The sequence below is a fragment of the Heterodontus francisci genome, chromosome 33, assembly GCF_036365525.1.
Source record: "Heterodontus francisci isolate sHetFra1 chromosome 33, sHetFra1.hap1, whole genome shotgun sequence".
Taxonomy (NCBI): Eukaryota; Metazoa; Chordata; class Chondrichthyes; order Heterodontiformes; family Heterodontidae; genus Heterodontus; species Heterodontus francisci.
Window position 1 is genome coordinate 58,136,178 of NC_090403.1, and position 17,843 is coordinate 58,154,020.

Here is a 17,843-nt window from a genome sequence, read left to right on the forward strand (position 1 = left end):
TATCACTCAGGTATAGTTGCACTGGCACTAACTATCACTCAGGTATAGTTACACTGGCACTAATTATCACTCAGGTGCAGTTACACTGGCACTACCTATCAATCAGGTATAGTTACACTGGCACTAACTATCACTCAGGTGCAGTTACGCTGGCACTAACTATCACTCAGGTATAGTTACACAGGCACTAACTATCACTCAGATGCAGTTACACTGGCACTAACTATCACTCAGGTATAGTTACACTGGCACTAACTATCACTCAGGTATAGTTACACCGCCACTAACTATCACTCATTTGCAGTTTCACTGGCACTAACTGTCACTCAGGTGCAGTTATACTGGCACTAACTATCACTCAGGTATATTAACACTGGTAATAACTATCACTCAGGTGCTGTTATACTGGCACTAACTATCACTCAGGTATATTTACAATGGCACTAACTGTCACTCAGGTCCAATTACACTGGCACTAACTATCACTCATTTGCAGTTACACTGGCACTAACTATCATTCAGGTAAAGTTACACTGGCACTAACTATCACTCATGTGCAGTTACATTGGCACTAACTTTCACTCAGGTATAGTTACACTGGCACTAACTAGCACTCATTTATAGTTGCACTGGCACTAACTGTCACTCAGGTACAGTTACATTGGCACTAACTATCACTCGGGTATAGTTACACTGGCACTAACTAGCACTCGGGTATAGTTACACTGGCACTAATTATCACTCAGGTGCACTTACACTGGCACTAACTATCATTCAGGTATATTTGCACTTGCACTAACTATCACTCAGGTATAGTTACACTGGCACTAACTGTCACTCAGGTGCAGTTACACTGGCACTAATTATAACTCAGGTGCAGTTGCATTGGCACTAACCATCACTCAGGTATAGTTGCACTGGCACTAACTGTCACTCAGGTGCAGTTATACTGGCACTAACTATCACTCAGGTATATTAACACTGGTAATAACTATCACTCAGGTGCTGTTATACTGGCACTAACTATCACTCAGGTATATTTACACTGGCACTAACTGTCACTCAGGTCCAATTACACTGGCACTATCACTCATTTGCAGTTACACTGGCACTAACTATCACTCAGGTATAGTTACACTGGCACTAACTATCACTCATGTGCAGTTACATTGGCACGAACTTTCACTCAGGTATAGTTGCACTGGCACTAACTATCACTCAGGTATATTTACACTGGCACTAACTATCACTCGAGTATCGTTACACTGGCACTAATTATCACTCAGGTGCAGTTACACTGGCACTAACTATCACTCAGGTGCAGTTACACTGGCACTAACTATGACTCAGGTGCAGTTACACTGGCACTAACTATCACTCAGGTATAGTTACACTGGCACTAACAATCACTCAGGTACAGTTACACTGGCACTAACTGTCACTCAGTTACAGTTACACTGGCACTAACTGTCACTCAGGTGCAGTTACACTGGCACTAACTATCACTCAGTTGAAGTTACACTGGCATTAACTATCACTCTCAGGTGCAGTTACACTGGCACTAACGATCACTCAGGTGCAGTTACACTGGCACTAACTATTACTCAGGTACAGTTACACTGGCTCGAACTGTCACTCCGGTGCAGTTACACTGGCACTAACTATCACTCAGGTTCATTTACACTGGCACTAACTATCATTCGGGTACAGTTACACTGGCACTAATTGTCACTCAGGTACAGTTACACTGGCACTAACTGTCACTCAGGTGCAGTTACACTGGCACTAACTTTCACTCTGGTGCAGTTACACTGGCACTAACTATCACTCAGGTGCAGTTACACTGGCACTAACTGTCACTCAGGTGCAGTTACACTGGCACTAACTATCACTCAGGTGCAGTTACACTGGCACGAACTATCACTCAGTTGAAGTTACACTGGCATTAACTATCACTCTTAGGTGCAGTTACACTGGCACTAACTATCACTCAGGTGCAGTTACACTGGCACTAGCTATCACTCAGTTGAAGTTACACTGGCATTAACTATCACTCTCAGGTGCAGTTACACTGGCACTAACTGTCGCTCAGGTACAGTTACACTGGCACTAACTATCACTCAGGTACAGTTGCACTGGCACTAACTATCACTCGGGTATAGTTACACTGGCTCTAACTGTCACTCAGGTGCAGTTACACTGGCACTAACTATCACTCAGGTACACTTACACTGGCACTAACTGTCACTCAGATACAGTTACACTGGCACTCACTGTCACTCAGGTACAGTTACACTGGCACTAACTGTCACTCAGGTGCAGTTACACAGGCACTAACTATCACTCAGGTGCAGTTACACTGGCACTAACTGTCACACAGGTGCAGTTACACTGGCACTAACTATCACTCAGGTACAGTTACACTGGCACTAACTGTCACTCAGGTACAGGTACACTGGCACTAACTATCACTCAGGTACAGTTACACTGGCACTAACTGTCACTCAGGTACAGTTACACTGGCACTAACTATCACTCGGGCAGTTACACAGGCACTAACTATCACTCGGGCAGTTACACTGGCAGTAAGTATCACTTGGGCAGTTGCACTGGTGCTAACTATCAGTCAGCTGCAGTTACACTGGTACTAACTATCACTCGGGCAGTTACACTGGCACTAGCTATCACTTGGGCAGTTACACTGGAGCTAACTATCAGTCAGCTGCAGTTGCACTGGTACTAACTATCACTCGGGCAGTTACACTGGCACTAACTATCACTCGGGCAGTTAAACTGGTGTTAACTGTCATTCAGCTGCAGTTACACTGGCACTAACTATCACTCAGGTGCAGTTACACTGGCACTAACTGTCACACAGGTGCAGTTACACTGGCACTAACTATCACTCAGGTACAGTTACACTGGCACTAACTGTCACTCAGGTACAGGTACACTGGCACTAACTATCACTCAGGTACAGTTACACTGGCACTAACTGTCACTCAGGTACAGTTGCACTGGCACTAACTATCACTCAGGTACAGTTACACTGGCACTAACTATCACTCAGGTTCATTTACACTGGCACTAACTGTCACTCAGGTGCAGTTACACTGGCACTAACTATCACTCGGGTATAGTTACACTGGCACTAACTATCACTCAGGTACAGTTACACTGGCACTAACTGTCACTCAGTTACAGTTACACTGGCACTAACTGTCACTCAGGTGCAGTTACACTGGCACTAACTGTCACTCAGGTGCAGTTACACTGGCACTAACTGTCACTCAGGTGCAGTTACACTGGCACTAACTGTCACTCAGGTGCAGTTACACTGGCACTAACTGTCACTCAGGTGCAGTTACACCGGCACTAACTATCACTCAGGTACAGTTACACTGGCACTAACTGTCACTCAGGTGCAGTTACACTGGCACTTTCTATCACTCAGGTGCAGTTACACTGGCACTAACTATCACTCAGTTGAAGTTACACTGGCATTAACTATCACTCTCAGGTGCAGTTACACTGGCACTAACTATCACTCAGGTGCAGTTACACTGGCACTAACTATCACTCAGTTGAAGTTACACTGGCATTAACTATCACTCTCAGGTGCAGTTACACTGGCACTAACTATCACTCAGGTATAGTTACACTGGCACTAACTATCACTGAGGTACAGTTACACTGGCACTAACTGTCACTCAGGTACAGTTACACTGGCACTAACGGTCACTCAGGTGCAGTTACACTGGCACTAACTATCACTCAGGTACAGTTACACTGGCACTAACTGTCACTCAGGTGCAGTTACACTGGCACTAACTTTCACTGAGTTGCAGTTACACTGGCACTAACTATCACTCAGGTGCAGTTACACTGGCACTAACTATCACTCAGGTACAGTTACACTGGCACTAACTGTCACTCAGGTGCAGTTACACTGGCACTAACTATCACTCAGGTGCAGTTACACTGGCACTAACTATCACTCAGTTGAAGTTACACTGGCATTAACTATCACTCTCAGGTGCAGTTACACTGGCACTAACTATCACTCAGGTGCAGTTACACTGGCACTAACTTTCACTCAGGTGCAGTTACACTGGCACTAACTGTCGCTCAGGTACGGTTACACTGGCACAAACTATCACTCAGGTACAGTTACTCTGGCACTAACTATCACTCAGATACAGTTACACTGGCTCTAACTGTCTCTCAGGTGCAGTTACACTAGTACTAACTATCACTCAGGTACACTTACACTGGCACTAACTGTCACTCAGATACAGTTACACTGGCACTCACTGTCACTCAGGTACAGTTACACTGGCACTAACTGTCACTCAGGTGCAGTTACACTGGCACTAACTATCACTCAGGTGCAGTTACACTGGCACTAACTGTCACTCAGGTACAGTTACACTGGCACTACCTATCACTCAGGTATAGTTATACTGGCACTAACTGTCACTCAGGTACAGTTACACTGGCACTAACTATCACTCAGGTTCATTTACACTGGCACTAACTGTCACTCAGGTGCAGTTACACTGGCACTAACTATCACTCAGGTGCAGTTACACTGGCACTAATTATCACTCAGGTATAGTTACACTGGCACTAAGTATCACTCAGGTACAGTTACACTGGCACTAACTGTCACTCAGGTGCAGTTACACTGGCACTAACTGTCACTTAGGTGCAGTTACACTGGCACTAACTGTCACTCAGGTGCAGTTACACTGGCACTAACGATCACTCAGGTGCAGTTACACTGGCACTAACTATCTCTCAGGAGCAGTTACACTGGCGCTAACTATCACTCAGGTACAGTTACACTGGCACTAACTATCACTCAGGTGCAGTTACACTGGCACTAACTATCACTCAGGGATAGTTACACTGGCACTAACTATCACTCAGGTGTAGTTACACTGGCACTAACTATCACTCAGGTGCAGTTACGCTGGCACTATCTGTCACTCAGGTGCAGTTACACTGGCACTAACTATCACTCAGGTGCAGTTCCACTGGCACTAACTACCACTCAGGTTCAGTTACACTGGCACTAACTATCACTCAGGTGCAGTTCCACTGGCACTAACTACCACTCAGGTGCAGTTACACTGGCACTAACTATCACTCAGGTATAGTTACACTGGCACTAACTTTCACTCAGGTACAGTTACACTGGCACTAACTATCACTCAGGTATAGTTACACTGGCACTAACTTTCACTCAGGTACAGTTACACTGGCACTAACTATCACTCAGGTGCAGTTACACTGGCACTAACTATCACTCAGGTACAGTTACACTGGCACTAACTATCACACAGGTAAAGTTACACTGGCACTAACTGTCACTCAGGTGCAGTTACACTGGCACTAACTGTCACTCAGGTATAGTTCCATTGGCACTAACTATCACTCATGTGCAGTTACACTGGCACTAACTATCACTCAGGTACAGTTACACTGGCACTAACTATCACTCAGGTACAGTTACACTGGCACTAACTATCACTCAGGTTCATTTACACTGGCACTAACTGTCACTCAGGTGCAGTTACACTGGCACTAACTATCACTCAGGTACAGTTACACTGGCACTAACTATCACTCAGGTGCAGTTACACTGGCACTAACTATCACTCAGTTGAAGTTACACTGGCATTAACTATCACTCTCAGGTGCAGTTACACTGGCACTAACTATCACTCAGGTATAGTTACAATGGCACTAACTATCACTGAGGTACAGTTACACTGGCACTAACTGTCACTCAGGTACAGTTACACTGGCACTAACTGTCACTCAGGTGCAGTTACACTGGCACTAACTTTCACTGAGTTGCAGTTACACTGGCACTAACTATCACTCAGGTGCAGTTACACTGGCACTAACTATCACTCAGGTACAGTTACACTGGCACTAACTGTCACTCAGGTGCAGTTACACTGGCACTAACTATCACTCAGGTGCAATTACACTGGCACTAACTATCACTCAGTTGAAGTTACACTGGCATTAACTATCACTCTCAGGTGCAGTTACACTGGCACTAACTATCACTCAGGTGCAGTTACACTGGCACTAACTTTCACTCAGGTGCAGTTACACTGGCACTAACTGTCGCTCAGGTACGGTTACACTGGCACAAACTATCACTCAGGTACAGTTACTCTGGCACTAACTATCACTCAGATACAGTTACACTGGCTCTAACTGTCTCTCAGGTGCAGTTACACTAGTACTAACTATCACTCAGGCACACTTACACTGGCACTAACTGTCACTCAGATACAGTTACACTGGCACTCACTGTCACTCAGGTACAGTTACACTGGCACTAACTGTCACTCAGGTGCAGTTACACTGGCACTAACTATCACTCAGGTGCAGTTACACTGGCACTAACTGTCACTCAGGTACAGTTACACTGGCACTACCTATCACTCAGGGATAGTTATACTGGCACTAACTGTCACTCAGGTACAGTTACACTGGCACTAACTATCACTCAGGTTCATTTACACTGGCACTAACTGTCACTCAGGTGCAGTTACACTGGCACTAACTATCACTCAGGTGCAGTTACACTGGCACTAATTATCACTCAGGTATAGTTACACTGGCACTAAGTATCACTCAGGTACAGTTACACTGGCACTAACTGTCACTCAGGTGCAGTTACACTGGCACTAACTGTCACTTAGGTGCAGTTACACTGGCACTAACTGTCACTCAGGTGCAGTTACACTGGCACTAACGATCACTCAGGTGCAGTTACACTGGCACTAACTATCTCTCAGGAGCAGTTACACTGGCGCTAACTATCACTCAGGTACAGTTACACTGGCACTAGCTATCACTCAGGTGCAGTTACACTGGCACTAACTATCACTCAGGGATAGTTATACTGGCACTAACTATCACTCAGGTGTAGTTACACTGGCACTAACTATCACTCAGGTACAGTTACACTGGCACTAACTGTCACTCAGGTGCAGTTACACTGGCACTAACTGTCACTTAGGTGCAGTTACACTGGCACTAACTGTCACTCAGGTGCAGTTACACTGGCACTAACGATCACTCAGGTGCAGTTACACTGGCACTAACTATCTCTCAGGAGCAGTTACACTAGCGCTAACTATCACTCAGGTACAGTTACACTGGCACTAACTATCACTCAGGTGCAGTTACACTGGCACTAACTATCACTCAGGGATAGTTACACTGGCACTAACTATCACTCAGGTGTAGTTACACTGGCACTAACTATCACTCAGGTGCAGTTACGCTGGCACTATCTGTCACTCAGGTGCAGTTACACTGGCACTAACTATCACTCAGGTGCAGTTCCACTGGCACTAACTACCACTCAGGTTCAGTTACACTGGCACTAACTATCACTCAGGTGCAGTTCCACTGGCACTAACTACCACTCAGGTGCAGTTACACTGGCACTAACTATCACTCAGGTATAGTTACACTGGCACTAACTTTCACTCAGGTACAGTTACACTGGCACTAACTATCACTCAGGTATAGTTACACTGGCACTAACTTTCACTCAGGTACTGTTACACTGGCACTAACTATCACTCAGGTGCAGTTACACTGGCACTAACTATCACTCAGGTACAGTTACACTGGCACTAACTATCACTCAGGTAAAGTTACACTGGCACTAACTGTCACTCAGGTGCAGTTACACTGGCACTAACTGTCACTCAGGTATAGTTCCATTGGCACTAACTATCACTCATGTGCAGTTACACTGGCACTAACTATCACTCAGGTACAGTTACACTGGCACTAACTATCACTCAGGTACAGTTACACTGGCACTAACTATCACTCAGGTTCATTTACACTGGCACTAACTGTCACTCAGGTGCAGTTACACTGGCACTAACTATCACTCAGGTACAGTTACACTGGCACTAACTATCACTCAGGTGCAGTTACACTGGCACTAACTATCACTCAGTTGAAGTTACACTGGCATTAACTATCACTCTCAGGTGCAGTTACACTGGCACTAACTATCACTCAGGTGCAGTTCCACTGGCACTAACTACCACTCAGGTTCAGTTACACTGGCACTAACTATCACTCAGGTGCAGTTCCACTGGCACTAACTACCACTCAGGTGCAGTTACACTGGCACTAACTATCACTCAGGTATAGTTACACTGGCACTAACTTTCACTCAGGTACAGTTACACTGGCACTAACTATCACTCAGGTATAGTTACACTGGCACTAACTTTCACTCAGGTACTGTTACACTGGCACTAACTATCACTCAGGTGCAGTTACACTGGCACTAACTATCACTCAGGTACAGTTACACTGGCACTAACTATCACTCAGGTAAAGTTACACTGGCACTAACTGTCACTCAGGTGCAGTTACACTGGCACTAACTGTCACTCAGGTATAGTTCCATTGGCACTAACTATCACTCATGTGCAGTTACACTGGCACTAACTATCACTCAGGTACAGTTACACTGGCACTAACTATCACTCAGGTACAGTTACACTGGCACTAACTATCACTCAGGTTCATTTACACTGGCACTAACTGTCACTCAGGTGCAGTTACACTGGCACTAACTATCACTCAGGTACAGTTACACTGGCACTAACTATCACTCAGGTGCAGTTACACTGGCACTAACTATCACTCAGTTGAAGTTACACTGGCATTAACTATCACTCTCAGGTGCAGTTACACTGGCACTAACTATCACTCAGGTGCAGTTACACTGGCACTAACTATCACTCAGTTGAAGTTACACTGGCATTAACTATCACTCTCAGGTGCAGTTACACTGGCACTAACTATCACTCAGGTATAGTTACAATGGCACTAACTATCACTGAGGTACAGTTACACTGGCACTAACTGTCACTCAGGTACAGTTACACTGGCACTAACGGTCACTCAGGTGCAGTTACACTGGCACTAACTATCACTCAGGTACAGTTACACTGGCACTAACTGTCACTCAGGTGCAGTTACACTGGCACTAACTTTCACTGAGTTGCAGTTACACTGGCACTAACTATCACTCAGGTGCAGTTACACTGGCACTAACTATCACTCAGGTACAGTTACACTGGCACTAACTGTCACTCAGGTGCAGTTACACTGGCACTAACTATCACTCAGGTGCAATTACACTGGCACTAACTATCACTCAGTTGAAGTTACACTGGCATTAACTATCACTCTCAGGTGCAGTTACACTGGCACTAACTATCACTCAGGTGCAGTTACACTGGCACTAACTTTCACTCAGGTGCAGTTACACTGGCACTAACTGTCGCTCAGGTACGGTTACACTGGCACAAACTATCACTCAGGTACAGTTACTCTGGCACTAACTATCACTCAGATACAGTTACACTGGCTCTAACTGTCTCTCAGGTGCAGTTACACTAGTACTAACTATCACTCAGGCACACTTACACTGGCACTAACTGTCACTCAGATACAGTTACACTGGCACTCACTGTCACTCAGGTACAGTTACACTGGCACTAACTGTCACTCAGGTGCAGTTACACTGGCACTAACTATCACTCAGGTGCAGTTACACTGGCACTAACTGTCACTCAGGTACAGTTACACTGGCACTACCTATCACTCAGGGATAGTTATACTGGCACTAACTGTCACTCAGGTACAGTTACACTGGCACTAACTATCACTCAGGTTCATTTACACTGGCACTAACTGTCACTCAGGTGCAGTTACACTGGCACTAACTATCACTCAGGTGCAGTTACACTGGCACTAATTATCACTCAGGTATAGTTACACTGGCACTAAGTATCACTCAGGTACAGTTACACTGGCACTAACTGTCACTCAGGTGCAGTTACACTGGCACTAACTGTCACTTAGGTGCAGTTACACTGGCACTAACTGTCACTCAGGTGCAGTTACACTGGCACTAACGATCACTCAGGTGCAGTTACACTGGCACTAACTATCTCTCAGGAGCAGTTACACTGGCGCTAACTATCACTCAGGTACAGTTACACTGGCACTAACTATCACTCAGGTGCAGTTACACTGGCACTAACTATCACTCAGGGATAGTTATACTGGCACTAACTATCACTCAGGTGTAGTTACACTGGCACTAACTATCACTCAGGTGCAGTTACGCTGGCACTATCTGTCACTCAGGTGCAGTTACACTGGCACTAACTATCACTCAGGTGCAGTTCCACTGGCACTAACTACCACTCAGGTTCAGTTACACTGGCACTAACTATCACTCAGGTGCAGTTACACTGGCACTAACTATCACTCAGGTATAGTTACACTGGCACTAACTTTCACTCAGGTACAGTTACACTGGCACTAACTATCACTCAGGTATAGTTACACTGGCACTAACTTTCACTCAGGTACAGTTACACTGGCACTAACTATCACTCAGGTGCAGTTACACTGGCACTAACTATCACTCAGGTACAGTTACACTGGCACTAACTATCACTCAGGGGCAGTTACACTGGCACTAACTGTCACTCAGGTGCAGTTACACTGGCACTAACTATCACTCAGGTATAGTTCCATTGGCACTAACTATCACTCATGTGCAGTTACACTGGCACTAACTATCACTCAGGTACAGTTACACTGGCACTAACTATCACTCAGGTACAGTTACACTGGCACTAACTATCACTCAGGTTCATTTACACTGGCACTAACTGTCACTCAGGTGCAGTTACACTGGCACTAACTATCACTCAGGTACAGTTACACTGGCACTAACTATCACTCAGGTGCAGTTACACTGGCACTAACTATCACTCAGGTACAGTTACACTGGCACTAACTGTCACTCAGGTGCAGTTACACTGGCACTAACTATCACTCAGGTATAGTTACACTGGCACTAACTATCACACAGGTACAGTTACTCTGGCACTAACTGTCACTCAGGTGTAGTTACACTGGCACTAACTATCACTCAGCTATAGTTACACTGGCACTATCTATCACTCAGGTACAGTTACACTGGCACTAACTGTCACTCAGGTTCATTTACACTGGCACTTACTCACTCAGGTACATTTACACTGGCACTAACTATCAATCAGGTTCATTTACACTGGCACTAACTACTGGCTCTGGTGACACACCTGAAAATGACACCGTCCCTGTGACAGACAGCAAAATGTTTGGTGACTGAGGGGGGAAATTGAGGCCCAGGGAATTATCTATTTTAGCATTGTCCCGGGATGGCGCTGGGAACAGAATGTCCCTGGAAAGAGGACTGTCCCACGATATTGCTGGGACTGGATTGTCCCGGGTTGGAGCTGAGAGGACACTGTCCTGGGATAGAGCTGGGAGCAGCATGGAGGTGATAATAGTTCACAGGCCAGGTACTTATTGTTTGTGTGGAGGGATATCAGTGGGTATGACGATTCTGTGGGTGAATTCTGGCCTTATGTATTCCTGCACACTCCCCCCCCAACCCTCCCCATTCTGCTCCCACCACACCCCCACCTCCCCTTCACCCTGCTCCTCCCTCCTGCCTCTGCCCCTCTGTCACCCCCTCTGCTTTGCTCCATCATTGGTGGCCATGTCTTTTGCTGTTAAGTCTCCAGAATTTTCACCTTAAAGCTCCTGCCTTCTTTAAGACACTCCTTAAAAGCCACAGCTTCGAGTAAGTTTACAGCCTCTCATGTGAACAACTCCTTCTTTGTCTCGGTGTCAATTTTTTTCTGGTGACATTTTGTGAAGCTCTTTTGCACAATTTTCTATGTTAGAGGCATCATATAAACAATCAGTTGTTGTTGGTGTGTTTCTCACAGGACAGAGTTGAGCTACAGTCAGACATCAGAAAGCTTGATATAGAGTTCCGTAAACTTTATGTTTATTAAAAATAAAATAAAACTTTCCAGTGATCAATTACAAAAATAAGTCATGAAACACCTACTTAAATAAAATCATGTCAATTCAGTGCCTTCTATACATTTGACATCATTTCTGAACTTTCACAGTTAAACACATTCCTTTTCTTCACTCCATCGTTATCACCGTGACAAACCCAAAATCTACTCCCGCTGACATTATCCAACACACTCTGTCCTTTCCCTTAGTCTCATCCACCCTCAGCCTCTCTGAGCCTCGTGAGACATCGACCTTGACAGGGATCTTTGAACCATGTCTGATTTCTTGCCGTCCAGTCTGACAGGCTGCATGACTGGAGGCAGTTCCTTGGTGATTTCCGAGATGTCTCTCTTGTCCTGACAGGTCCCGCCCAAGCCCAGAGCCTGCTCAAACTCCATGATCCTACTCAGCTCCGGCGGAGTCATTGCCCGCTCCACTTTAGCGCTGATGTGAGCTGGGGTGAAGATGGGGAGTGGCAGCAGGTTGCGATATGGCAGGTGGTATTCCGTTAGATTCACGCCCAGGGGGCCCATCCTCATCATGTTGTTCGGGCTTCGTTGCACCAAGTAGGTCAGCTGATATTTCCTGTCGTAACTCTCCTTACGGACACGATTCACCTCATTTAAAGTGCACCTGTCACGAAAAGGAAGAGGTAGATTAACACATCCGAGATTTACCTGGATCCTCATTAATATTCCCCTCAATAACTCTCCCTTTATTAACTCTCCACTCATTAACACACATCTCTCTTTGTGACTCTGTCTCTGTGACACCCTCTCTGTAACTCTCTCTGTGACTCTCTTCATGACTGTTAGTCTGTCTCTGTGACGCTCTCTCCCTGTGACTCTCTGTCTCTGTGTGACTCTGTCTCTCTCTCTGTGACTCTCTGTCTCTGTGTGACTCTGTCTCTGTGACTCTGTCTCTCTGTGACACAGTCTCTCTCTCTCTCTCTCTCTGTGACCCAGTCTCTCTCTCTGTGACTCTCTCTCTCTGTGACCCAGTCACTCTCTCTCTCTGTGACCCAGTCTCTCTCTCTCCCTGTGACTCTCTGTCTCTGTGTGACTCTGTCTCTCTCTCTGTGACTGTCTGTCTCTGTGTGACTCTGTCTCTGTGACTCTGTCTCTCTGTGACACAGTCTCTCTCTCTCTCTCTGTGACCCAGTCTCTCTCTCTGTGACTCTCTCTCTCTGTGACGCTCTCTCCCTGTGACTCTCTGTCTCTGTGTGACTCTGTCTCTGTGACTCTGTCTCTCTGTGACACAGTCTCTCTCTCTCTCTGTGACTCTCTCTCTCTCTCTGACTCTCTCTCTCTGTGACCCAGTCACTCTCTCTCTCTGTGACCCAGTCTCTCTCCCTCTCTGTGACTCTCTCTCTCTGTGAGTCTCTCTCTCTGTGACTCTCTCTCTCTGTGACCCAGTCACTCTCCCTCTCTGTGACTCGCTCTCTCTGTGACCTGGTCTCTCTCTCTGTGACTCTCTCTCTCTGTGACCCAGTCACTCTCTCTCTCTGTGACCCAGTCTCTCTCTCTGTGACTCTCTCTCTCTGTGACCCAGTCACTCTCTCTCTCTGTGACCCAGTCACTCTCCCTCTCTGTGACTCGCTCTCTCTGTGACCCAGTCTCTCTCTCTGTGACTCTCTCTCTCTGTGACCCAGTCACTCTCTCTCTCTGTGACCCAGTCTCTCTCTCTGTGACTCTCTCTCTGTGTGACCCAGTCACTCTCTCTCTCTGTGACCCAGTCTCTCTCCCTCTCTGTGACTCTCTCTCTCTGTGACCCAGTCTCTCTCTCTGTGACCCAGTCTTTCTCTCTCTCTGTGACTCTCTCTCTCTGTGACCCAGTCACTCTCTCTCTCTGTGACCCAGTCTCTCTCTCTGTGACTCGCTCTCTCTGTGACCCAGTCTCTCTCTCTCTCTGTGACTCTCTCTCTCTGTGACTCTCTCTCTCTGTGACCCAGTCACTCTCTCTCTCTGTGACTCTCTCTCTCTGTGACTCTCTCTCTCTGTGACCCAGTCACTCTCTCTCTCTGTGACCCAGTCTCTCTCTCTGTGACTCGCTCTCTCTGTGACCCAGTCTCTCTCTCTGTGACTCTCTCTCTCTGTGACCCAGTCACTCTCTCTCTCTGTGACTCTCTCTCTCTGTGACCCAGTCACTCTCTCTCTCTGTGACCCAGTCTCTCTCTCTGTGACTCTCTCTCTCTGTGACCCAGTCACTCTCCCTCTCTGTGACTCACTCTCTCTGTGACCCAGTCTCTCTCTCTGTGACTCTCTCTCTCTGTGACCCAGTCTCTCTCTCTCTCTGTGACTCTCTCTCTCTGTGACCCAGTCACTCTCCCTCTCTGTGACTCACTCTCTCTGTGACCCAGTCTCTCTCTCTGTGACTCTCTCTCTCTGTGACCCAGTCACTCTCTCTCTCTGTGACTCTCTCTCTCTGTGACCCAGTCACTCTCTCTCTCTGTGACCCAGTCTCTCTCTCTGTGACTCTCTCTCTCTGTGACCCAGTCACTCTCCCTCTCTGTGACTCACTCTCTCTGTGACCCAGTCTCTCTCTCTGTGACTCTCTCTCTCTGTGACCCAGTCACTCTCTCTCTCTGTGACTCTCTCTCTCTGTGACCCAGTCACTCTCTCTCTCTGTGACCCAGTCTCTCTCTCTGTGACTCTCTCTCTCTGTGACCCAGTCACTCTCCCTCTCTGTGACTCACTCTCTCTGTGACCCAGTCTCTCTCTCTGTGACTCTCTCTCTCTGTGACCCAGTCTCTCTCTCTCTCTGTGACTCTCTCTCTCTGTGACCTAGTCTCTCTCCCTCTCTGTGACTCTCTCTCTCTGTGACTCTCTCTCTCTGTGACCCAGTCACTCTCTCTCTCTGTGACCCAGTCTCTCTCTCTGTGACCTAGTCTCTCTCCCTCTCTGTGACTCTCTCTCTCTGTGACTCTCTCTCTCTGTGACCCAGTCACTCTCTCTGTGACCCAGTCTCTCTCTCTGTGACTCTCTCTCTCTGTGACCCAGTCACACTCTCTCTCTGTGACCCAGTCTCTCTCTCTCTCTGTGACCCAGTCTCTCTCTCTCTGTGACCCAGTCTCTCTCTCTGTGACCTAGTCTCTCTCCCTCTCTGTGACTCTCTCTCTCTGTGACTCTCTCTCTCTGTGACCCAGTCACTCTCTCTCTCTGTGACCCAGTCTCTCTCTCTCTCTGTGACTCTCTCTCTCTGTGACCCAGTCACTCTCTCTGTGACTCTCTTTCTCTGTGACCCAGTCACTCTCTCTCTCTGTGACCCAGTCTCTCTCTCTCTGTGACCCAGTCTCTCTCCCTCTCTGTGACCCAGTCTCTCTCTCTCTCTGTGACTTTCTCTCTGTGTGACTCTCTCTGTGTGTGACCCAGTCACTCTCACTCTCCATGTGACCCAGTCTCTCTCCCTCTCTGTGACTCTCTCTCTCTGTGACCCAGTCTCTCTCTCTGTGACCCAGTCTCTCTCTCTCTCTGTGACTCTCTCTCTCTGTGACCCAGTCACTCTCCCTCTCTGTGACTCGCTCTCTCTGTGACCCATTCTCTCTCTCTGTGACTCACTCTCTCTGTGACCCAGTCACTCTCTCTCTCTGTGACCCAGTCACTCTCTCTCTCTGTGACCCAGTCTCTCTCTCTCTGTGACCCAGTCTCTCTCTCTCTCTGTGACTCTCTCTCTCTGTGACCCAGTCTCTCTCTCTGTGACCCAGTCTCTCTCTCTCTCTGTGACTCTCTCTCTCTGTGACCCAGTCACTCTCCCTCTCTGTGACTCTCTCTCTCTGTGACTCTCTCTCTCTGTGACCCAGTCACTCTCTCTCTCTGTGACCCAGTCTCTCTCTCTCTGACCCAGTCTCTCTCTCTCTCTGTGACTCTCTCTCTCTGTGACCCAGTCTCTCTCTCTGTGACTCTCTCTCTCTGTGACCCAGTCTCTCTCTCTCTCTGTGACTCTCTCTCTCTGTGACCTAGTCTCTCTCCCTCTCTGTGACTCTCTCTCTCTGTGACTCTCTCTCTCTGTGACCCAGTCACTCTCTCTCTCTGTGACCCAGTCTCTCTCTCTGTGACCTAGTCTCTCTCCCTCTCTGTGACTCTCTCTCTCTGTGACTCTCTCTCTCTGTGACCCAGTCACTCTCTCTGTGACCCAGTCTCTCTCTCTGTGACTCTCTCTCTCTGTGACCCAGTCACACTCTCTCTCTGTGACCCAGTCTCTCTCTCTCTCTGTGACCCAGTCTCTCTCTCTCTGTGACCCAGTCTCTCTCTCTGTGACCTAGTCTCTCTCCCTCTCTGTGACTCTCTCTCTCTGTGACTCTCTCTCTCTGTGACCCAGTCACTCTCTCTCTCTGTGACCCAGTCTCTCTCTCTCTCTGTGACTCTCTCTCTCTGTGACCCAGTCACTCTCTCTGTGACTCTCTTTCTCTGTGACCCAGTCACTCTCTCTCTCTGTGACCCAGTCTCTCTCTCTCTGTGACCCAGTCTCTCTCCCTCTCTGTGACCCAGTCTCTCTCTCTCTCTGTGACTTTCTCTCTGTGTGACTCTCTCTGTGTGTGACCCAGTCACTCTCACTCTCCATGTGACCCAGTCTCTCTCCCTCTCTGTGACTCTCTCTCTCTGTGACCCAGTCTCTCTCTCTGTGACCCAGTCTCTCTCTCTCTCTGTGACTCTCTCTCTCTGTGACCCAGTCACTCTCCCTCTCTGTGACTCGCTCTCTCTGTGACCCATTCTCTCTCTCTGTGACTCACTCTCTCTGTGACCCAGTCACTCTCTCTCTCTGTGACCCAGTCACTCTCTCTCTCTGTGACCCAGTCTCTCTCTCTCTGTGACCCAGTCTCTCTCTCTCTCTGTGACTCTCTCTCTCTGTGACCCAGTCTCTCTCTCTGTGACCCAGTCTCTCTCTCTCTCTGTGACTCTCTCTCTCTGTGACCCAGTCACTCTCCCTCTCTGTGACTCTCTCTCTCTGTGACTCTCTCTCTCTGTGACCCAGTCACTCTCTCTCTCTGTGACCCAGTCTCTCTCTCTCTGACCCAGTCTCTCTCTCTCTCTGTGACTCTCTCTCTCTGTGACCCAGTCTCTCTCTCTGTGACTCTCTCTCTCTGTGACCCAGTCTCTCTCTCTCTCTGTGACCCAGTCTCTCTCTCTCTGACCCAGTCTCTCTCTCTCTCTGTGACTCTCTCTCTCTGTGACCCAGTCTCTCTCTCTGTGACTCTCTCTCTCTGTGACCCAGTCTCTCTCCCTCTCTGTGACTCTCTCTCTGTCTCTCTCTCTCTGTTACTGAGTCATCCTTGGCTCTGCAGCCAGTTATTCTTCAATCTCTCAGTGCTGTCCTGCCCCACTGACAAACGCTTCCTCTCTCCCACCTGAACCACTGATGATCGGTGTAAACTCACCGGTCCTGAGGCCGAGTTTTCATGACCTGGTCCTCCCATTGTGCCGTGTAAAACTCTTGACTCTGTCTGTTCTCCTCATTGAGTGAGGAGCTGAGAATTGCTCTTGGGGACAGCTCCATCCCAGCCTGGGATCTCCCTGTCACTGTGGCGATGTCAGCTTCAGGCGATGAGGAGTTTCTGTGCCGAGAGCACCCTCACATTTCACTCTGTCTGTGTTGGCCACGAAAGCGGCGTTTATATAACCCGGCTGGGGGCTATTTTCGGGCCGTGTTATCACCGTCTAAATGCACACTCACAGCTCACAGCAGAATTGGGGAGGTGTTGCCAGGGAATTCCAGCTGTCAGCATCGAAAGTTCAATCTTCACAGCTGTCAGTCTGGCTTCCCAGAGCTGGGATTTTATTCCTGAGTGGAGATCAGTCACTCAGAGTGCGTGGGCTCAATGTGTCCCAATAACATCTCTCAGTCAGAAGATTGTGTGACAAGCCCCACTGCAGGGATTTGAACAGTACTGTGTCACTGTC

The 17,843-nt window shown here is 47.7% G+C and overlaps 1 protein-coding gene across 1 annotated transcript; it reads right to left on the reverse strand.

Annotated features, from left to right (window-relative positions):
* Positions 1-12,078: 12,078 nt before the first annotated feature.
* On the reverse strand, positions 12,079-17,592 carry LOC137347971 (telethonin-like). The gene is made up of 2 exons (XM_068013038.1): positions 17,321-17,592; positions 12,079-12,579 (listed from the first exon to the last, which is right to left on the reverse strand). The coding sequence occupies exons 1-2, from the start codon at positions 17,437-17,439 to the stop codon at positions 12,168-12,170; spliced, it is 531 nt and encodes a 176-aa protein (XP_067869139.1). The 5' UTR covers positions 17,440-17,592; the 3' UTR covers positions 12,079-12,167.
* Positions 17,593-17,843: the final 251 nt, after the last annotated feature.